Below are 23,405 nucleotides of genomic sequence, written 5' to 3'. Positions count from 1 at the left end.
TTTAGATTTCATGTCTGTATTTTCCTAAACACAATCAAATATATTGCACTGGAGGAAGTACAGAGCATATCATCACTGCACAGTGAATACTGACCAGACGTTACATGTGACAATATAACCAGAGACCCAAATAAACTGGATTTTAATGTTTGCCTCATTTAAATGTGACAAGAAACTTTGTCAGACATCTTACTTCTTCAACACAGTGGCTTGTACTGGCTTTGTACCCATGGATTTTAAATTAAAGTACTGTCTGTACATGTAAAACTAAACACTTCTATTTAAAAAGACAGCTGTTAGATCTGTCAAAAAATAAAATAAAAATAAAAAAATGGATTTGACAGACGAGAAAGTGTGCAGATACAGCAGCTAATCACAGTTCAATCAAAATCAGGTGTGAGAACTAAATTGAGGCACAAGGACTGAGTCAAAGAAAAAGTGGGGCCACACTCCATTTAAAAATGTGCAGTTGCTCCAGAGTTCAGTCCCAGTTCGATCAAATTAAATTGAGCGGATAAAAGGAAGGCTGACATTCTTAAATATCAATGAGGTACATTAATCATTTGTGCTGACCAAATCAAATGTCAGCATAAAAACACAACCACCAAACATATAATTCATTAAGACCTCGAGGCAGTCAACATCTTTAGCAGCAATTCACACGTGGGTCATCCCTGTGTTTTGCAGTAAAAACAAAGAGTTGGTAAGCTTTAGCCTGACTAAAGAAAAGCTTAGTCTAATCATATCGCTCCAGTCCAAAAACCAAAAACAACAAGAACTTTCTTTGGATTGGAGCAATACGTTTGCTCCTATTTCACAAAGTAGAGCAAAGAAAAGTCCTGTGAGCTTTACTTAATGACTGAGACATTACACAACATCAGAAGAATCCAAAGAAAACTTCTCAGCTTTTCTTTTTTTTTTTGTTACATGTGAATATTAGTGTACATGTTCTGATAATATGAATTAATCAAGGTGTCACACCTTGCTATCACAGCTGCATTTGACCTGTGAAGCTTCACTGTGGCAACAAGTTAAAACAACCAGAGCAGGTCACAAGTCACTGGTGTGGTAAATCTAATGCCTAGCAAAACACAAACCATCGTCTCTTCTCAAACATCAGGAAGCCGCTCATCAACATTCAAATAAAAATGGTTAAAAATCAGATTTCTCATATTAGAATGTGTTTAGCAGTTATAGTCACACCAAACCATCAACAGCAAAATAGAACTCACTGCTGCCTTGATTCTTTCAGCGTCAGACCTGAGTCAGAGCTCAATTTGGAATCTTAAATTGCAAAAAATAATATTGAATTAATTCAGATTTAAAGCCACGTAGTATGTCTACCATAGATTTTGAACTTCTTCCATTGATTCCACAAAGGAACGGAGCCACAGGACAGCTGTAAGCAAAGTCCTGTATGACAACAGGTTAAAAATATTACATCCTATAACATAGCCCACATGCATACATTCAAGGTATTTGCATTAAGTTTGCAAAAGTATGGGGGGGAAAAAAAACAACAAAAACACAACTGGAGAAGATTGAAATTAAAATCGGACTCAGATCTGACTGAATTATTGCTTCCACGTTACACTCTATAAAATGTTATTCCTAGCAACCAACAGAAGAAAATGTTCCTGACTTCCATTCAAGTGTTTGTACGTTTATGATGCGCTGTCCTCGGGTCTCTTGAGCACTGCGCTGTATTTCAGAGGCGCATCATCCGACTTGAGCTGCACCTCCACTAAAGTGAAGACGGAAATGACCTGAACAGACAAGAAATTCTGATTTATTCATTCCACTCCGTCAACTGGCTTCAAAGACATTTTGTAATCATGCAAACCAAAATTTGTTACACTACTCTACTAGTCTACAAAAACAGATAAATGTGGGGTGCTTAACAGTGCTTTGGCATTTATTCTCCTGAGTACACAAAGTCACAGGCTCATGTTTGTGGCTCTCACCTGCTCTACAGGCGGATCCTCCGGGGCCTCTGCAGTCCACAGCAGTGTCAGCTCTGACTTCTTCCCCACCTTACGATGGCGGAATGCGTCCAAGCCAGTGATAGACTAAAGTTGGAAACAAACAGTTTTCAGCTGTTTCTAATAAACTAATAAAGTGACAGTTCTGTTTTGCTCTGTCTCTCATACGACAGTCTCATTTCTTTCTCCCGAGTGAGATATGAGTGTTGAGCAAAGGCATGGTAAGAACTGCAAAGAACTGAAAGTTATATACAGTCAAAAGCATAATCTCTTAATTACTAAAAAGTAAAAAATTAAGACTTGGGAATAAATTGGTATCTTTGATGAAAAACAAAAAACAAAATCACATTGTAAAACCCATTGTTGGAGCTGACCTTGCAATAGATGCGTTTCTGAACTCCATATCGGAGCACCAGCACATCAAAGGACTGATCCAGCACCCCCATCACCATGGCCTCAGAGTCCAGTGGGCCAGACTCCTGCAAAAACATGTGTGGTGGATGCAAATACAAAGAATCTTTAGCCTAAGAAACTAGCCTTAAGAAACTAAGTCTCAACTCGTTTCACATTTTAGGAATCTAGCTGAAGACAGGTAATTAAAAAAAAAACCAAACATTTGGAAATAAACACTGGTTTGGGTTATGGTTTACTACTTTTTTTTCCTGTTGAGATGTTAAAAATCTACAACACTTCTTGCCTCCACCAGGACAGATATATAAAGATATGTAATGAACTCTGCTCTAAATCTGCTCCTGTGTTGTGATGTTCTTATCTTTGACCTTTTGAATTTGAGCAGTAATGGTGAATGGGCTGGTTTCTAGCCTTCATACATCATGCCTCATTTATACAAGCACTTGTTTTCTATTCTGAGTGCTTGCCAATATTCACACACCTTCACTTTCCAATAAACACACTGGGAACAACTCAGAATTCAGCATCTTGTCCAAGGAACCAAACCACCAACCCAGCTCTACTTCCTGAGCCAAGCAAGCCCCTTTATCATTTCATTTTGCTGTGGTCCCTCGTTTATCGAGGGAGTTGCGTTCTAAAAATAACCTGCGATAGGTGAAATCTGCGAAGTAGCCAGCTTTAGTTTTTACAGTTATTAGAGATGTTTTAAGGCTGTAAAACCCCCACGACACACTTTACACACTTTTCTTAGACAGGCATCAACATTTTCACACGTTTCTTTTTTAAAACACTCTCGTAGTTCAAACCTTCGTAGAAAAATAAGTCCAGTATTACAGAATGAAACCAAAGATCAAACCCTGTTTTCAGGTCCAGAACATGGGAATAGAGCAGCTGCGAGAGAATTCAACATTAATGAATCAATGGTACCGAAGTGGAGGAAGCAAGAAGAATGAGTTGAGTAAAGTTTGACTTATCTGACTGTTTTGTTTCACTTAATGCGTCTTATAATCTCAAAAAAATACAGTAATTTCTACCTTCCTTTAGCATATCCAGAAGTTCAACTTTTTGTGCGATGGTTAGCATCTTCCTCTGCCTTTGACGGTGCATAACATTTTATCTACATTGTTGTGTTTGTCGGGGAGAAAACTTACAAACATACAGTACAGCACTTCAGAGTCACACTGCTAGCGATCGAAGATTTATGTAAATTTGACAAGCTGATAGCATAGCAAGCATGCAAAATTGCACACCAAAAAAAAAAAAATCTGAAAAACAGCGAGGCCGCGAAAGGTGAACCCCATTATAGCGAGGGACCGTTGTATACTGTTGAACACTTTTGTGAATTTCTTTTTTCATAACTGATGTTTACGTCTATAATCTTGATACTGTGTTTATTAGAGTTGGAAAAAACACCAATAAATGGGTGTGGTAGTCATCAGCTGTTAGCGAGTTGTGATCTGGTTACTCACCTTCACAAAGACTCCAAAGAAGAGCTCAGAGCTGAGCTCCTGGACTTTCTTGGACAAAGCCTTCTTGTCGTTACAGTGTGACGCTTGTTTCTCTACCTCCGCCGTTGACAGGCTGATTCGAGGCCCACATTCTGTATACAAATATTCAGCGGAGACATGAGTATCAGAATTAATGGACACAAATTTAAGTGACACTGATTTTCTCGCTCAGTGCAGTGCAGTTACATGCTCGTGTGTATAGAGATATACATGCTTTGTTACAGCACTTTAATCAATGAAAGGTGTTTAAATGTGCTTTATAAATACATTTTACTTATTTAGTAAAAAAAAAAACCAAAAGGAAAGAACAAACAATACATCGACTGAGAGCGATGTTTGAGGCTCTTTTGTGCCTTTCTCCTCACTGTCAACCAGAAATGTCACACAATAGAAATTCTGTCATTTGTCTGAAAGAGCCTTTTGTGGAAAGGAGACAGACTTAGTGAAGAAGCCAGCAGCCGGTGCACGATGATGTCAGCATAGCGCCTGATGGGTGATGTGAAGTGTGTGTAGAGAGGAACGTTGAGGGCGTAGTGCTTAAAATTCTGCTCCTCCTTCACGACTCCTGTACAAAAGTACAACGCCATCTGGGAAAGACAAATGAACCAGGTTAAAGATAAACACTACAAAACTAATACAAACAGGGTTTTGTTTTTTTTACTGCTCTAAATCATACTAGTACTAACTATGAGTACTAACTTGCATTGGTCTGGAGCACATGTGGGTGAGGACTTCTTTTCTGGCACTTGTGTACTCGTCATCACCAAAAGCAGTATTGAGACTCTTCTGCATGTTAAACAAGAAGAAAGAAGGTTTTCAATTTACTCCAACCGAACTTCAAACCCTGAATGCAATTGGATACCAATGCATTATGGGTACTGACGTGTAATAATCCGGCAGAAGACAGGTCGATTTTGATTCCCAGCTGGTCACACAACTCTTGCAGCTCATCCATCATCTTGGCTTTGGGTGGAGGGTGGCGCCTGAGCAAGGCCAACTCGGGGAATTTGCGGTAAATGTGGTTGGCTGTGGCAATGTTAGCAAGCAGCATGAACTCCTCCACCAACCTGGAGAACAGGTTTTATTAATGAGAGATTAACAGTCAAAGGAGGAGAAAAGACTGTGATAGGACTGAGATTTTAAAACAGCACAGAGACAAAAAAACAAAACCCCAACAAAACCCATCTGTCATTAAATTTACTGACAGATTATTCAGGCACTGATTAAAAAGAAAAGTCCTTTTTACTCACTTGTTACTGTCTCTGTATTGGTAAATATAACAACCTTGAGGCATCATTGTCTCTTTGTCCAGAGTGAAAGAAAGCTTCAGCTGAAACCATTAAACATAAAATACACTTCAGTACAAGAAACTGCAGTAATTTAAGATTGAAGCCAGTTCCTTTGGTCCAGAATAAAACATTGTATATACAAACATATTTTCCAAACATCCACTAAGCGTAACAGTAAGGACAACAGTATTTCCTCTCCTAATCCAAAGAACAAACCAACACTAACCTGATCGAGTCTGAGCGCTCCTCCTAAGAAACGTTGAGCTCTGAGGTTCTTGGCAATAGCGTGAAGGTTGAGCACTGCTTGGTGGACCTCATCAATAGGGTGCATGGGGTCCACGGGTGGCAGCTCCTCAGCAGAGAACATCTTCTCAGGGGCCTCGATCATGCTCTGAGCATGGTCGTAACTCAGCTTCACACAAGAGCGGATGATTGAGCGGCCAAACCACTCATTCAAAATCTGACAAGTAAGGCGGAAACAAACAGATGGGCCAATGGAAAAAAAACATAACAAAAAAAACAACACAACATCAGATGCATTTATATCAGCTTATATACCTTTCCCTCGGGTGTGAGCGTCCAAATAACGGAGAAAGTGAGTCGGTCGACGAGAGGGTTCAAGCTGCACAACTCCTCACACAGCAACCGAGGCAACATGGGGATCACCTGGAGAGTGACGAGACAGACACTGAGGGCTGAGAACTTAAAAAAGTTACAGTTTAAATGAACCCCTGACAACTGAGAATTAATGACACGGGGAAAAAAGCCTCGGGGAGTACTTACCTTCTGAACCAGGTAGACACTAGTTGCTCTCTGGCTGGCAATGACATCCAAAGAGTTTCCTTCCTCCACAAAATAACTCACATCAGCAATGTGAACTCCCACCTCAAAGTTGCCTGCCACAGACAGAAAAATTAGGACAACAGACTGTATAATAGAAGGTGCACGTAGTTATTGTACGGTTTCAATTCAATGTACTATTACAATGCTTGTTCACAAAAGAACACCTATGTCAAGTTGTACTATACTGTAAAAATAAAGATCTTACAATATCAAAGAGATTTCCAATGAGCAGGCACTTGACAGTTGGAAAAACTCCCTTCTAACAGGAGAATACCTCCTAAAGTACCAGGCTCAGGGTGTGTAAGTCATCTGCTGTAACTGGTTGGAGGTGAGAAGGAAGGTCACAGAAATACACAGTCCCATTGTATACCAGTGACAAACTTCAGTCAGAAGTTTGGCCCACCATAAAACCTTGCTTTATCCACCTTCTTTATTTAAATGGGGACCATATTTACTAAAATAATAGTTTCTATTAAAGTTATTTTTTTAATTATTTATTTAAAAAAAAATAAAAATAATCTGGTTGGAAGCAAAGGAACTGCCGCCTAGTGGCCATTAGCAAGAATGCAGGTTTAAGGCATTTCTGGATTGGCTTCCCTTTTCAGAGGCAGAAGCTACATCCATCTTTTATGTACAGGTTATGGATAGAATAGGATACTTATGACCAATGCACCACACCCCAATTAAAATTTTTTTCTTGTTATTCCTTGCCCTTGTTTTTTTTTCTTATTTAGCGCTTTTCTACTTAGAGGACTCAAAGCGATTTATACAACTTGCCTCATTCACACAAGCACTTTTTTCTATGGTTTTCCTATGAAAGTGCTTTCTATTTAACATTCATACTCCAATGAATGCATCACAGAGCAACTGTTTTAGTATCTTGCCCAAAGATATTTGGCATGCAGACTGGAGCAGCCACCAACCTTCCAATTAGTAGATGACCTGCTCTACCTTCTGAGCTATATCCACCCCTGTCAGACATCATCACTCTCACTGAGCATTAGCAATTTACCATCTGGCAGCTGTTTACAGGACAGGGCATCATCCAGATCTCTGGCAGTCGCTGGGTCAATTGTGAAGATGCACTCATTCCTAAACATCACAAACATTGAATTATGAAATAATCAGCAAAAGGCTGACAGAAAAACAGATGCAGATGCATAAAATACAGAAAGAAAAAAAAAGAAAAAAGGAAAAAAAGGAAAAAAAACACGCCAAATGTATTTGGGCTTCAAAGTCTTACCTCAGGTCTCTTCTCTTTCTCATCTCTTCAGGTGGGATGGTCCAGGGCAGATTCTTGGGAAGACAGTCCAACACCTCGTCTGAGAACTCAGAAAAATCAACCTCATACTCTATCAAGATGCCTTCCGTCTCCGGCTCAATTTCTCCAGCCTGTCCCAGTGACTTGGCTAGTCGACTGTAGGAAAAGATTTAGTGTGTCAGCAGAGTTCTCAAACCAGAGTTAACAGTTCCCCGGGTTATTCGACTATAGCACTTACCCCTCTGCAAAATTGCTGTCCGCTGCCCAGTCTGTGATCCGACAGATGAACAAGGTGTTCTTGTAGTCACCCGGACGGGAACTAAAATCTTCAGGGCAATCAGCAAGGGGAACATTAATCCGTGGCACCCGGTGGTCCACAGGGGAGAACAAGGCAAAGGGCTTGTCTGGCAAGTGCTTCAGGAAGCCAGTGGCAGCTCTTGAGTGTTTCTTTTCAACAATGTAAACCACCTAGTAGAAAGATTGCAAGGGAAGCGATCGCTTTGAAAGCGGTCCTTTACTTGAGAAGTGACAAATCACTGCTAAAGAAAAACTAGAACTTATGGCCCATTTAGAATATTGTTACTGCAGTAACTTAGCATAGGATTGGAGTAGCTTTAGAAAAGATTTACACGAGTTAGGCAAATGATACAATTCTGGTGGAAACTTGTAACTCATACAACGTAGTCCTGTAGAGCCCTGTAATTGCTTTATCTCAAGCAGGAGGAAAAAAACAAAAAACTGCATTAAGATGATTTTTTTACCCTTTTAAATGTTTTGTTTGTGAAAAGGAAGAGAAATTGTTAGTTTAAAAATTCAATGCAACAGATGTGATGGAAACTCACTTTAGCTGTCTTTTGGAGTATCTCCCCATTGGAACGTGGTGTTGATGGTTCTCCCAGACGTTCTCCTAATTCCATCACATCAAGAGAAATATTAACAGGTATTAGTTGTACTTTACAGACTTTTGTTGTTATACACAAACTCAATTTAGACCAATAAATAATGGTCTAACTTGGGTTTCACGTCGAGATCTCGTTTTTCTGCTTTTTGAATGCTACGCTCCATTTGATCCTGCCTTTGAAGTAATAAATAATCTTACTAATGTCATGTAGGGTAAGCGTTGGTGTGTTGTAGAAGTTATGTGCAACCACTCCATGCATGAATGTAAATACAGACAAATGAGAAGGGTTGGTTCATGAATGCAGCAAGCTGCTGGAAATCTACTGATATGTTAGCAATTATGTCAACATGAAAGCATGGCTCCATCCTTCCCTCACTTCAGGCTACTGGTGGTGGTGGTGGTGTAACGGCAGGGGGAGCATTTTTTCGGCGCTTTTTTGGAGACTGTAGTGAAACCCGAGCATGTTTTAATTGCCTCAGCCTACATGAGTATTGTTGGTGACCGTGTCCATCTCTTTATAACCTCAGTTTATCCATCTTCTATGTAATGAAGCTCAAATTGAGTCGAACCTGGTATAAATAAGGTGGAACTTATGACGTGTACAGTTGAATTGCTTTGCAACAGAATAAGTGCAATGTGTGATACAGCAGCTATTAATTATAATTATTTGCAGTGACCAGTGTATTTATACTACCTGATATATTCTGATATTTGTTGTTTTGTTCATCCCGGTCGCTGCACTGCTCTTCCACACTAACAGCAGAACTGGGAGTGCTCTTTGTCTTCTTTGCAGCTGTTTGCACAGTGGGTGTGTCTGACTCGCTGGCACCCTCACAGTCAGTATCTGACCTCACAACCTTCCAAAAAACAAACAAAAAAACCCCTCAAACAAACAGACAAACCCGCCCCCCAAAACCCCCCCAACCCATAAATAAAAACATGCAAAATAAAAAAATATTAAAACTTAGTACAAGTGTGTATAAAACAAAGTCTGTTATTGAATACCTTTAAAAACTGAGTTAATGCAAACATATAAAGACAGTACATATTCAGACCCCGCCCACACCAGTAGAACAACAATTCAATGCTTGACTTCATTTTGTTCAAAGATGCTTCTCTCTCAATTATGTCTGCCACCAAAAAACTTTCGCTGAAAAGCATCAACAAAAGTTTTTATGTACCTCCTAAGATCTGAGTGTTTCATAAGAAAAAAACTTGAATTCTGCACATATACGTCACCAGAAATATTATTCGTTTACCTTCCACTGCTCCCGAGGCAGTACTTGCACAACTACTATGTCTCCATTCAGTGCTCGGTTGCGAGCAACAATTCCATCTAAGAATATATCCCGTGTATCATCCTGTGAACAGAAAAAGAAATATTTTGAATTAAACAAGGTCACTGAGGCAGCAAAACATGATGTGTCAAATTCATTCTGTTTGATGGGAGGCCACGCCAACTTACAGGAGACGGAATGAAAGCTTCATTGTACTTCTTGGGGTTTATTCTGAGCTGACCCTAAAGACAAAAGAAAAAAATAACCAAACCATTTTTTTCAGATAACCACTGCTTCAACAATGTCATTTCTGCACTGAGCGTTTGATTTAGGAACCTGATCAAAATGCATTTATAAAATTGAAAATAAAATGATGAAACTTCTGTCTGTATCACTTGACTATTACAGAGTAAGATCATCAATACTGAAAGAAATTAACTTCCAACTCATGCTTATACCTGAATAAGTTCTCCTCTTTTAAGACCATGGGAAACCTCCTCAGAGGTCATGTAAGCATCAAACACTTGCTTCTTTGATCCTCTGCCTCCTTTGTTCTTACCCTTGTCAGCAGGAGAATTGGCATTTGAAGCTGAAAAACAAACAGTTCTGTAATTAAAGCCACTATTAATTTAAATGATCATAAAGTACAATCCCTACAATGGTAAGCCACAACTCACCTCTGGGCTGCTTTATGTTTTTATCACGACCATGAGGAGGCTTGGGACTTAACATCTGAACATCAACTCCACACTTTGATGTTCCTTCTCTAATCTTCTCATCTTCTGGGTGCTTTGGCAGATTTTTTTTCTTTGACTTCTTAGGAGACTGAAGACGTCCACCAGGCTGATCGGCCTCTTTTGAGACGACATCTCTGTTCGAATCCTTGTTTTTTCGCTGTTGCTTCTGGTGTTTCTTTGCATCATTTGGTTTTAAAGAACCCAGCTCCTCCCCAGACTCAACGTCTCCGTCGTGGCTTGTGGCGGTATCTCTTCTCTGCCCCCTCCGCTGCCCATCAAACACACCTTGCCTCCTCTCGCAGTCTTGCTGAACATTGCGAGTGTTTAGTTTCTCCATGTACAAAGACAATGAACTCTCTCCTCCTTTACTTTTCACAGAGGAAGGGGAGAAGTCACTTGAGTCAGAGAAATCATTAAACACTTGGTCCCTTTGTCGTGCTGGTATGCTGACCCTGTCACTTTGGGCTTTGAGCTGTGGGCTTGGCCCGTTGTCTTCTCTCTGAGAGGACGAATCCTTTGCATATTGTTCTAGATACAAACTGAACTTGCTGCTGCGGTGCTGACTAAGAAGCCTGGCATAGGCATCTTTCTGAGGAGGCCTGCTTGACTGATTCTGGCTGTGCTTTGGCTCTCGATTCACGTTAGCCTTCTTAGCCTTCCGAGGGGAATCCATCAGTCCCTGTAAATAAAGAAAAGTACACACTGAAGCCAACACACACGCTCACAACGCAGCTTTTATTAGAGAACAACCATCGTTATAATTCAAAGTGTGACTAAAAGAGGAGGTTGTTATACAACGACAGACTCCCCAACTCGGTAGTTGTTTTGGAGTCCATATATAATGAATTAACTTTATATAGTTACTTTATCGTTAATATTAATACGCTATAAACAGTGTTACAAACAGAGACACGGCTGAAAATTAAAAAAAATAATGTTAGTTAACCATAATAAGCTAGAAACATCTGTATTCTGCCACTGTCTTCGGTATTTACGTGTTGATAATCTCTGCCCAAAGCAAACCTAAACAAGCCCATAACAGTTGACTCACGCTAGCTAACAGTTGTTGACGCCGCCTGGTTAGCATCAGCTAGCTCGCGACTTCCAACGGCAGGTGTCGGTTTAAGCGCTTTTTAGTGGGACCGACCGCGACAGTTATCACGACAAACGAGTGGGACATGGACATAAAGAGTGTCAAACTGGAAATCTTAAACATTACCTCTTTCACCACGACGAAATCAATGTAACGTCTCCCAAAGCAAAAGGCTAATTGATACGTTCACGTCCGCGCTCGTTATCAAAGGTTATTCTCACGCTGCCTTTGAGGGCTGTGGGAAATTTTGCTATTTGGGTCATTGTTAGCGAGTCTACGGGGGAATTTACAACAGCAAAAAAAAAAAAATTAAAAAAAAAGAAAAAAATTTGTGGTAGCAATATAACCTTCAGGGGAAAGCTTTTTTAAAGCGTTGTTTTTGGGCAGAGTAGGTAAACTGTTACATTATTTGTTTATTAGTTCATTTTAAAGCAGTGATCAATGATTGTATGTAGGCACCTCAGTTTATGTCCCCTGAAATGAATGCTAATTCAGACAGGCAACAGACAAGTTCAATAAAATGGCTGCCAAGTACTGAGACTTAGTTATAAGAGTCTGCTGCAAATGGAATGATACTGAGGAAAAGGTGTGTACAAAATGTCCCATTTTTGTGCTAAGTAATAAGCTCAGCATATGTAGAAGTAATCCCCATGAGTCAAAGGTACAGTCCAAAAATAAAAACTTGTAACTTTAGGCCCAGTTTTATTTTTTAATTTGTCTTTTGGATTGGTGGAGTAAGTCAGGCCTGGAGCTGAATGTGAAAAAGACCGGGCAGACGGTCTGGACCTTTTCTAACACATAGGGGGAACTGGCTGAGGTGGTCATTTAGATTCACGAGGGAACCTGCTGGTAGATGAGTACGAGTATTAGGGCTCAGCCTTTGGTAAATAACTGAAATTCAACAGCAAAGCAGTCAGCAGTGGCTGAATCTCCTGGGAAAGCTCAATTATTTTTAACAAATCACCCTCGCTATATTCTGCTCCTCCTTCATAGAGAGCATTAGAAGGTTCTCCTTTATGTGTTGGTTGCACTCCCATCAGTCTTTATTACATGCATCAGTTGTAGAACACTGTCAAGGCCTGCTCTAAAACCACTGGACTCTCCAGTCAGTGTGAGCAGCAGATTATATGGCAGACCCCTCATGTACCCTGTGGCCTGTATTTAAGTGGCTCCCTTATGGGTGCTGTCTTCACTACTCACGCTGTAGGAGGGCAACCTTTGTTCCTGGGGCTGTCCAGCTCCTTAAGTCTTACTTATTGCTCACCTGCTCCTCATCCTCTTTCTTTACACACACACACACACACACTAACACATATATGATTACATATCTGGTACTTTACATGAAAATACATGTGCGTTTTCTTTCTAATTCTTTTTTACTCAATGATCAGAGAGATACATTTGAACTTCAGCTGGTTGTCTTGACCATGTCTGCATGTCTGTCATTCACTGAGCTGCTCTTGTGTGATTGGCTGATTAGATATTTGCAGTCATACGAACAGGCTGAAATGCTAAACAGTTAATTCTGGGAGAAGAAATCTAAGCGGGAGAGTTCAGCTCTCTCAATAGAAAACGTGGATGAAGCTGCACCTCCAGATGGCAGCAAAGACAAAACTTTACTGCCCAACCAAACAGGATCTTTGTGACAGTTGTGTAAACAAGTTAGATTGTGTAATGAAGATGACAAGGAAAAAAACAAAAAGTAAACCAAATTGTCAGGCACGTTTATGTGCATGTGAGTGTGTGTAATTTTACTGGATCACAGATCCAAGTAAGCTAAACTAAAGGCTGGAGAGTCTCTTCTTTCTCCCGACAAACTGATTTTCACACTTGTCTGTTCGCACTCGCTTTGCTTCCATAGTACAAGACAACTTATGAATGCTTTTTCCGAGTGCACGCACATACAATGTCCCTCAGCACAATTCCTCTAGGAGAGCATGTGGCTGCGTCTTTTTGAGAAAACACAAGCTGGTGTGTGTGTGCAGTTGGATGAGGCTTTCAGACGTCTGTGGGTAACAAGTAAATGAGGCTGTCATTTCTCAGCTTGATTTTTGCAGCACCTATACACGCTTCATCCTCAGTCCTGGATGCAGTTGAATCACTTTGGAGCGATGCGTGAGATCAGAGTATCTCTGACATATTTAAATGACGTTAGCAGAGCAGGGGTTACATCAAAAATGATATTTGTGCACAGCTTGGTTGCTTTTAACCTCACCCATAGCAGGCTTTATTGACAACATCACAATGCACACAATTTCTCACACACGCTTCTGGAAACATCTGGCCTGAAATCTGTGCACTATTGTGTTGATGGTGTGATATGAATTAATTAGGTTTCACCTTCTGCTGCACTGATAGACACAGTCAGGGGGTTTGAACAGGAACTTTAGTGCTGGATTTAATCTGCACAACACATAAAAAATAATACATAATAGTAGTGATAATAACACAACACTGCACCGATATGAGCAAAGGACCTCAGATGCATACACACATGCTCAAGAAGAGAGGCAACGTAATGAGCCTTGAGGAACGAAAGACATGCTGCATTTACCAACATCAACAGTGATGAACTGTTGGCAGACTCTTTCTTGTAACCTGCATTATTGTGTGTCTGATAAAAAAAACTGGAAAAACAAACACAGACATTATTTTACATTTTGTAAGACACAGTTTCACTACAAGAACGGGCCATTCATCTGGAACTTTGCACTGATACTTGCAGATGAAAATGGCTTCTTTCTTTCCCCCCCATCAGCATCACTTGAGAAATGGCAGCTTGTACCATGGGAAATTAATACAGTAGCACTTTTGGGCAGCCTTTTTCATCTTTATCAGGGAACCGCAGTTGATTTGGCAGCCAGAGTGGTGGCATTTAACTGTGACTGATTGTACTGAGCTGGAAGGGGATTCTGTACATGTATTATTTTAAGAGTGGACCTCTATTTGCCTAATTTCAATTTTAATGGCCAATTTTTTTTACACAGAGCCACTTGATTTTGGCAGAATTTTCTTTCCGATGGGCAGCAGAGCTCGACCCGCTTCACATAAAACCAAACACTGAAAGCAGTGGGAGTTTGTTTTCTTCTCTACACAAGTTCATCCTCATCACCCTGTGCTTTCACTATACCTCCACATGAGCTGAGGTCTCAAACCGTTTCCAATTTATAGAGTTTGTGACGTTCTCGACAGCTTCTACAGATACATCAGCACAGATGGAGAGATGTGACTGAAGGTGGAGCCTTAAATAGCAGGTGATGCTGGTGTGATAGCTAACTGCATCAGTGAAAGTACATCATTCACGCATACAGATTAGAATTATATGTAAACATGCCAGAGGCAGATCAGAACAGATGACTTGATATCATTTCAGAACAAATCTCAGAAAACTCACTCCTTGTCGATAAACTCCTCTGTGATTCATGGGATAAATCCACACACTGTGTGAGTAACGCCTATCATGTCTTTTCCTTCAGTGCCCTCTCCAGCCTTTCATCACAGGCTTACATTTAAACTCTCCCTTAAAAGGTCACAGCTTCTGCCAAACCCCGGCCAGCACCTTGCAACCTCAGTACGGTAGTTTGAGTTCAAATGCAGCTGGCTGCATGGGTGTGGCAGAAAGAAACAGACTCCTGAGTGCAGGAAGAAAAACAAGCAGCAGAGGAAGCACCCCCAATTTTTATTTATTTTTTTATTTTTTTATTTTGTTCCTGAGCCTTTTATCCTCCTTTGCTCTCTTTTGAGAAAATCTAAAGGAACCTCTGGGAGAACAGAGGAAGCGTGGGTGAGAGCGCACGGCTGGTACAGCAGCCGCTACCGTGTTGCGGTTGTATGGACCCTAAGTTGTAAAGCATGCAGATGAAGCAGCAAATGCCTATCAAATATTTATCAGAGCAGGGGAGCCAGTGCAGCTTGTAAGAGAAGATGAAATAGTGGGGGCAGGAGCAGTCACTCTGTACGGTCTCTTTCGCCCAGATTCTCTCTCTCTCTCTCTCTGTCTCTCGACTTCGCCGTTCATTCGCCATGCCGGCCACAAACACACCTTTTCTTTTTGATTTACACGCACTCTCTTGTGAGCATCACCGGTTATACGTCTGCCCGTGAAGGTCTGTTTTTCATGTTTTCATCTGGCTGATTGGCGGTGAGCGGTGAGGTGGTGGTGAGTTCGTACAGTAGTTGTAGCTGTAGATTGTGTAAAACCAGACAGGCCGCAGTCCACATCACTCGCTGCAGCGGACAGCATGGGGGAGATCTCTGCCTCGTCACCTTCCACTGCCATGGCAACGGCCTACGAGTCACCCCGGGCGAGGTGTACTCTGCACCACCCATTTACAGTCCGGGGATGACTCCCGATCAGCCCCATGGACACGCACTCGTGAACATAAACGAGTCCCCAGATGGACTCATAAAGTGTCTAAACACAGGAAAGTAGCACAAAGAGGAATGCCCACTCTCTTATTTACTCACTGCTGCGTGGGACAAAATATGATGCAGCGATGTATCACACCGGCTTCCTCTTGCAATATGTTATCAGCACTGGTTCCAAATATAAACCCTTGAATTAAAACGTGTGGGAGTTAAATAAGTTGATGAAGGAGAACTCGTAAGGGAGGGACCAAGCCATAGGGGTAAATGATTGCACTGTTACATTATTTATCCGTAATAACAAAAACAGTAACACACAAAAACCGACACAACAATCCAGAGGATAAGCAGAGCATCCCAGACTTTACCCTCTGTTTTAACGGGTAGACATGCTAAAGTCTCCTTCAGTTACAAATTGTCTTGCAATGTATCACATGGCAGAATCACTGTGTGGTGGTACCACTGTCATTGTGGTTAATGTACCGTGACTGAATCGTGAGTGAGGCCCGGATTATGCGCGCTTGGACGCGCACAGATGCGCACTCGGTCCTATTATAGTTCTTTCAAGTCCCCCTGAAGGATTTGAAATTAGCGCATTAGGCTATACTGTAATGTCTCAGTGCCTCTAAGGCTCGAAAAAAAGTAAAAAAAAAAAAAAAATTGGCAGGCATCTGGACATCTTCAGACACACCGTGTCGTTTGCCCTCTCTTGACGAAATTTACGTGACTCGGACCCAAGAAAGCGTGGATCTGCGATTCCCAGCCGCACACACAGTATATTAGAACACACCTGGCTAATATACATGGTGCTGCTTGGGTTGATGATTAGAAATATAACCCTTGAGAAAAAAGTGTGGCTGTAATGTGTGTGATGTTCTACTTTATACACAGTTTTGGACATTTTGTCTATATATAATTAATCACAGTTTAAACTATATGTGAGCCCCCCCCCCCCTCCCCCGCCCCTCTTTCTCTCACTCACTCACGCAGTCGTTTTTCTTTCTTTTTTTTCATTTGCAAAGTAAATCTAGTTGCCAGGTTGCTCCTTCGTCTTCATTACTCAGGGCTCCTCTTCATCACCACAGCCTCCCTCGCTTTTCTTCCTACGGGCGCTACTTTCAGCACCGGACAGCTCTCGTCGTTCCCACGCTCCGCCCACCTCAAGACAGACCGGCAATGAGAAACCAGCACACACGCCGGTGGGCGACTCTCGAGGTGGCCTATTAGGATTTTATTGGGAGGGACGGAACTTCGAGTACAATTTGCTCTCTCCCTTGTCATTCTTCTCCTGGATTTCTCCGAGCGGGAGTAAAAACATAAGGAGAACCCGAGCACTCCCCTGGATTGCGGGCTGGTGAGGAGTCCGTGTGGTTTTCTCATGAGTTAGGAAGCTGGTTCGTGTCTGTGCAGCTGTTTAGATCACACTGTGTGTTTTTTTTTTTAACAGAAGAGAGGAAAAGTGTGCTCTCTCTGAAAGATGCAAAGATGACAAGAGGAAATCGTTTGCCGTTTTATGCTTGGTCGTAGGTATGAAATCCAGGACATCCTCGGGCGTGTGTTTGAAAGTGTTTCTGATCTCCTGAAGCGGCAGAAGATATAGAGTGGCTTTGGTGATGGTCGCCACACTTTGCCAAGTCCACGCGGTGTCTGCTCTGTGCCTGTGACAACGAACCATGGCTCTCCTAGTCGTCCCGTTGCTCCTGCAAACAGGGCTCGTTTGGGGTTCAAACTACGGTTATGTGGAGTGGTCTGACAATGACCGCGACGATAAGAGCCCACCAGTCTTCAGCACCCAAAATATCAACAGGGAGCCACCCCACCATCCGACCTATTACCCATTACCAGCCACCGAGCGCACGGTGGTGGCGCACAAAATCGAGGAGGACCTGCCCAGGGTGGTGACCGCTTTCTTGCACACCGGGGACTCTTCGGCGCTTAGACAGGTCAACTGTTCGCGGAGGTACGAGCTGAGCAGCCTGCGAGGCGGCCTCCACGTCGCCTCCCACTATTCCCTCCACAGCATTCTGGACACTGTAGCGCACGCCACAAACTTCCTGAATATGATCCTGCAAGCCAACAGGTCCCGGGAGCAAACCCTGCGGAGGGACATCCACTGGTACCACGCGCTGGTTCAAAGCATCCTCGAAGGGGATCCTAAAATCCACAGGGCAGTGGTGACCTTGCACACGGATGCGCTGACGCCAGGGCCCCACGTTTTCCTCCAGGCGACGAGAACCGAGAATGAAGTGGTACTACAGGACCTATCCGGCTCTGCGCACCGTCACCTCAAGGGCAGGAGTCCGGAGACTGACTGGTTTAATGAGTTCAGGGACGGCAGGAGACCACACATGCACAGAAGAATCACGGAGGCATCGGGCTCCAAGAGTGGCACTTATCTCCTGGACAAAAACCAAATTAAGTGGTCTGCGCCATACCTGGAGTGTGAACACGGAACGTTTGTGCCCTATTGGCTGCTCACCCTGTCTGCAGCCTTCTATGGACTTAAGAGCAACTCAGCGCCAGAGTTCAGGTGAGACTGAAAAGTGTCACTTTTTTGTCCTTAAAATGTAGAAAAATATGTTTTAATGTTCTATTACAGCTCACACATGTTAAAGTATCTATTTCTTTATATTTTATTAATAATTAAAGTTAATCAGATAATCAGCGTCAGCTATTGAAATGCTTTAACAGCATTTAATTGACAACAACCTCTGTGAGACTTCATGTAAATATGGATCCACCTACTGCTGTAATAGAAGCAGACAGTTAAAAAGAACCTTGGCAGATCTATCTAGACATTTCACTCACCTGTCAAGGCACAGGCATGCAGCCCTGCTGCAGCCAGCACTCTAATGAATTCTGCAGGCTTTACGCAGTGCTCGTAAGTGAGGATATCTATAGAAGTGTGCACGCGTGCGTGTTTGTGGGTAACATTTAGGTGCATCAAAACACCTAAAGCTCTCGTATTTCAAGGCTGCGGTCCAAGAGTGTCCTGAGAAGATCAATGAAGCCATGAATAAACAATGAAATCTCGACTACAAGATGAAACCACTCAGAGGTCCAGGTGCACTTCACCCTTACATCAGTCTAAGTTGCAGTGTATAAGTCAGTGTATCGCTCACACACTCAGTGTCGCTAATGTGAGATAACATGGGAGAAAAAAATACAAATAAAGATGATAAATATTTTTCAAGAGAGGAAAAACAGAAAGTTTACAACAAGGGTAAGCTTGGGGTAAACACACACACACCCAACTCTTACTTACTTACTTACTTAGTTTTGTACTAACTCTAGCTTTGCATTTTTATTTTGGACTCTAGCTTTCCATGATTCACAGTTCAAAATAATCCTTATTTATCCTGTTCTGGGCTTTGGTGAAGCCCTTTAGTTTGTCTGCTTCCTTTCTTCTCATAGGTTTTCCCTCATGAACAGAAGGTTTGAAAACCAGGTGGATGGTTGCTGTAACTTAGCAAGATCTTTGTCCCTGAGATGCCCGTGTTAAGGACATCGTCTTGGACTGATGTCATTCAAGGTGAAGAGTAGGGAGAAAAACTCCCCAAAAAGGTGTTCAGTCGACCTGAAGCCTGAGCTTTTGGCTCACAGGCATTGGTGTTATATCCGCTGACATCATCACATGAAACTTCTGCCATCTTCAATATAAAGATCCACAAGTGTATATGCACAGACACAGATTCACCTACACATGTAAAATACCCCTACACTGTCACTACATAATAAGCAAGACTAATTAAATTGGAATGACACTGCTGCACAGTGCTCGTGGTTTATAGGCAGCAGTGTGTGTTTGTGATTCGGCCCTCACCCTGGCATGCATCCACCCCGGTGATGTGTCCCTGAGCAAAATGCTGCATCACTACCTGCTCCAGGGACAGTGTTACGATGTGATGAGGGCTTCTTCTGGCTTTTTAGAGAATTGTACAGCTATCATCTCCGTGCAGGATCTGAAGATGGCTGATTCTTATTACACAATGAATTTCTATCAGCATCAACATGGTCCACACTTTCAGATTACCTCAAATTTCCAGAGATGTTTGTTAGAGCTGCTTGAAAGTTAAGCATCTGTCTTATAGGGTAGCTTCAGCTTGCTGTAATGACTCAGTCTGCCTGCGTTGGCTTGTTCATCTCCAAAAAAGGATTCGAGTCATGTCCGGGATATTGCCCGTTTTAAACCATCAACTTGTCATGATGAGGATGTTTAACTAGTTGAGAAAGATGGGAGATGTGCTTGTGTCAGTGGCCTAAGGCGTCTGGAAAATGTTAAGTGTGATTAAATCAGTTCAGTGAATGAATTCATAATTAAATCAATTGCCTATTCCAGCCCAGCCAAGAGGGTTTTGAGTGAGTTTAAATGATTGTGACATTTTACAAGTCACTGTGATTTGTGACATTTAGAAGAAGACAAGTCAGATACTGAATCCCATTTGTGATGTTTCATATGAATATAGAGGGGATGCTGGATTATAGAGAAACTCTGTAATGAATAGAGATGGAAACTATGAGGTATGCACTGTTAGGGGGGGTTTGACCGGTTGATGTAAAGGTAAGGATTAAAATTAGTCAAGACCTCAGAAATAGCGATTTTGAAAAAGTCAAAACTCAGGGTCCACTTAGTATCTTTACCCCCAGAGCTTTCCAGTTTCCAAGATCAAGAAATAACTGCCGTACTTTTAGTAATATAGTTTGGCATTTGTCAAAATTGACTGTGGAGTCAGCAAAGGGAGCCAAGGGAAATGTCAAGTTAAGAGGGAAAATAATAAAGTGGGTGTTTAAAACCTGAGTGTGTATCTCAGAGAAATACAGTCTGTAACTGAGGATAAATATTGGCTGCAAGTACACAACCAGATTCATGATGTTTTTCTCCTCCCTCTACGTTCTGTAATGCGAGTTGTGCTATGCTGTTTCTTCGACTCATCTCACTCCTGCGATGACATTTCTAAAAATAGAAAGTTTGTTGGCTCTGGACAGAAACGCATAAAGTAGTGGAGATGATAAGCCAGAGCCTCCATGTCTTCTACTTTCTGTGTCAAAGAAGCCTTGTTGCTCTTTCTTATTATTATTATTTGAGTCTGATGTAAATTTGTGAGGTAATGAGGGGAGGAGAGAGGCTCTGTCCAATGATTTTTGTCTGTCTTTCAGACTAAGCTCCAGCTCTGCCTTTCACAAGGAGTGGAAGAAGCAAAAGTTTGACATGTGTAAATGAAAACCAGAATAAAATAATTCGATCCCGACAAGAATCCAGCAGCCTCACCTCCAGCACTTTTATATAGGATGGTAAAAAAGATATTGTGTCATTATAAGGAAATGCTATAAGATACTATACCTCTGGAAGCATTTCATGTTTTTCTTTCTTTTATAGAAACCATAACCGAAGTTGTTTCGCTTCAGAAAAGAGCGGCACTGAATTGTAGCTCACATAGATATAAATGATCATGTGCAAATCTGTCAGAAAAACAAAAATAAAGACTTTCTCTCAGTTTTCACTTTCGCTATTTGTCATCAACACAACAGCACAGATAATGTCATTGCATAACCACCGTCTCTAGCTTGCAGTACTGTGCAAAAGTCTTGTGACGCCCTTCCTTTGTTTATATTTTGCTTCCAATGAGCCAGATGTTCTTGTAATTTTCTAAAGTGGCCTTGAGCGTAGCTCTTCGTGCTTTTGAAGGTCTTTTTGTTTTTCTCTGGACATTAGCTGCTTTTTCAGCCCTCGTACCTGACCACTTTTTCAAGCAAAAATTCATTCAAGCATAGAAAAGGCACCTAACTCAAGGAATGAACCACACACAGCAGACAACTTAGCAAAGCACCTATTTTAAATTTTGTCTTTAGGCACTTTCTTACCTGTAGCCTGTTGCAACACTGTCACGATCCTGGGTCTTTTAACTTGGCGCTTTGCGTTTCAGTGTATTTTGATGGTTTATGGTTTATGTTTAAGTTCATTTAGTTATCTTAAGCTCTTTCTGTTTTGCCTTGGTTGCCCTGTTATAGTTCATTGTTTATCAGATTCCCCTCGTGTCTTTGCCCCTTGTGTTTATGTCTCACTCACCCTGTGTTTCATGTCTACATCCCATTATGTTTCCTGTTTTATTTTGAAAGTCATGTGTTCCATGTTCAGTGTGTTTAGTTTTGCTTCCCCTGTGGCGTCATGTTCATTTGTATAAGCTGTGTTCCCCTGTGTTTCGTGTTCTGCTGTCATGTTTCATTGTCAGGTCGTCTGTTGTTTCACGCCATGCTTCCAGGTTTCATGTATTCATGTTCATGTCAGGGTTTTTCATGTTGTATTTCAGTTTACTCAGTTTAGGTTAATGTTTAGTTTTGCATCAGTTTGCCTTGCCCTTCGTTTGTACCTTTTCATCAGCCTTATTAAACAGCTCACCTTTTGTTAAATCAAGTTACGTTCCATGTTCCAGACATGTTGTGTCTGCGTTTGGGTCCACTATTCACGCTCCACACAGTCTGCTTCCACTGACTATGACAAACACATACATTTTCCAGCTTCTTTACCTGAATCTACAGAAAATAGCAAAGATAACACATTTTGATGGACATAAAATCATACCTTTGGCACCAAAACAATGATTCCTGCAGCACTAATAGCTGGAAAATTGGCATATCTCCACATTGTGTGCGGTGTGTTTTTAAAAAAAATTGAGGAAACCAGACATGTGGAGGAGAAAAGAAGATGTGGCAGGCCTAAAAAAAACTGTCTACAGCAGACAGAATCTGCAAGTCATCTCCTCAAGAAACAGGAAAAAGTCCGTCAAAGACCTGACACAGGACCTGAGAGCAGCTTATCCATCTATTGCTCACCTAAGCCTAATCTGAAATAATTTCATTGGTAGGGTCGCTGTGAAGCTGGATTCATGAAATCAGAATTTAAGCAGTATAGAGCAGCACTTTGTAAATAGCTTGGAAGTGACTGATGGTTATCATGAAGCCTTAATGGGTGGCTAAATGGTTTTGATGGATTGCTAGTGAGAGGAGGAAGAATAAATCATCCCAGAGAAATAAAGGACCATCTGTGCTGTGTAAATGTAAAGAATCACTCTTTTAGTGGTACTCAGGCCGAGGCGTACATTTGTCTTCACAATCATTTGTTATGTTGTAGCAGAAATGATCAAATTGTACCCCCATGCAGTGCTTGTCCTGATGTTTCTTTCACTCTAAGAAATTTGTGCCTCATCTTAACACAGATCCAAGCTCTTTCACATCTCTCAGTTTTTACTTCTGCTTTCCACCAAGCCTTGACCTGCGTAAAGGACTCGAGTGCACACAAACACATACAGGCGTAAACACATTTGCTTCTTTTTCTTTCTTGTGTACTCGAGTAGAGGTGGTAGCCAAAGCCTCTCTCTGCGGTTGTTTGTTCCACTTCCCACCAGGCAGATGGGGGAGGGAGGTAACAGGTGTCAGGCACCACTTCACCACAAAGGAGTGGAGGAATTGACAGCGAGGTTTAATAAAAGGTTTAATAAAAGAAAACCAGGCATTATTTATAAGTGTGCATGATGAAAGGGAGATAAAGAGTCATAAACAAAGATATCTATTCACTGTGGGCTACACTGACTTAGCTGAAGTCTCGGGCTGTGCTGTATTTCAGTCACATCCCTCACCAGTTTATTTAACCTTCTTCACTCCACAGTCTGAATCTGTAGTGGCTCACTGCTGCACAGGCCAGCAGTCTCCGTGTATTGAACTTGTTCGGGTCTCAGGCGCA

General features: G+C 41.7%; 2 protein-coding genes across 6 annotated transcripts in view; one reads left to right on the top strand and one right to left on the bottom strand.

The window, feature by feature from the left end:
- On the bottom strand, positions 1-11,558 carry dis3l2 (DIS3 like 3'-5' exoribonuclease 2). Of its 3 annotated transcripts, none has more exons than XM_005741990.1 (21): positions 11,429-11,558; positions 10,150-10,888; positions 9,931-10,061; positions 9,661-9,714; positions 9,455-9,556; positions 8,890-9,052; positions 8,137-8,201; positions 7,533-7,762; positions 7,277-7,450; positions 7,046-7,125; positions 5,974-6,086; positions 5,749-5,856; positions 5,417-5,650; positions 5,152-5,231; positions 4,785-4,968; positions 4,601-4,687; positions 4,341-4,488; positions 3,863-3,993; positions 2,357-2,461; positions 1,965-2,069; positions 1-1,766 (listed from the first exon to the last, which is right to left on the bottom strand). In XM_005741990.1, the coding sequence occupies exons 2-21, from the start codon at positions 10,880-10,882 to the stop codon at positions 1,665-1,667; spliced, it is 3,129 nt and encodes a 1,042-aa protein (XP_005742047.1). In that variant the 5' UTR covers positions 10,883-10,888; positions 11,429-11,558; the 3' UTR covers positions 1-1,664. The 3 variants fall into 3 exon arrangements, with proteins under 3 accessions (XP_005742047.1, XP_005742045.1, XP_005742046.1); XM_005741988.2 differs by lacking the exon at positions 11,429-11,558 and adding an exon at positions 11,261-11,352; XM_005741989.1 differs by lacking the exon at positions 11,429-11,558 and adding an exon at positions 11,156-11,234.
- Positions 11,559-16,855: 5,297 nt separating this feature from the next.
- The window catches only part of LOC102195714 (probable G-protein coupled receptor 158), a 79,520-nt gene continuing 72,970 nt past the window's right edge, over positions 16,856-23,405 (top strand). The window contains exons 1-2 of one of the 3 annotated variants that reach the window (XM_005741987.1): positions 16,856-17,021; positions 17,195-18,197. In XM_005741987.1, coding sequence (XP_005742044.1) covers positions 17,341-18,197 — 857 coding nt within the window. In that variant the 5' untranslated portion in view covers positions 16,856-17,021; positions 17,195-17,340. Of the gene's footprint in view, positions 18,198-23,405 lie in introns of all 3 variants that reach the window. The other 2 variants (XM_005741986.1, XM_005741985.1) reach the window with 2 other exon arrangements.

Source organism: Pundamilia nyererei, unplaced genomic scaffold (genome assembly GCF_000239375.1).
Source record: "Pundamilia nyererei isolate P.nyererei 1_Seehausen unplaced genomic scaffold, PunNye1.0 scaffold00115, whole genome shotgun sequence".
Classification (NCBI taxonomy): Eukaryota; Metazoa; Chordata; class Actinopteri; order Cichliformes; family Cichlidae; genus Pundamilia; species Pundamilia nyererei.
This window is presented reverse-complemented; position numbering and strand designations above follow the sequence as displayed.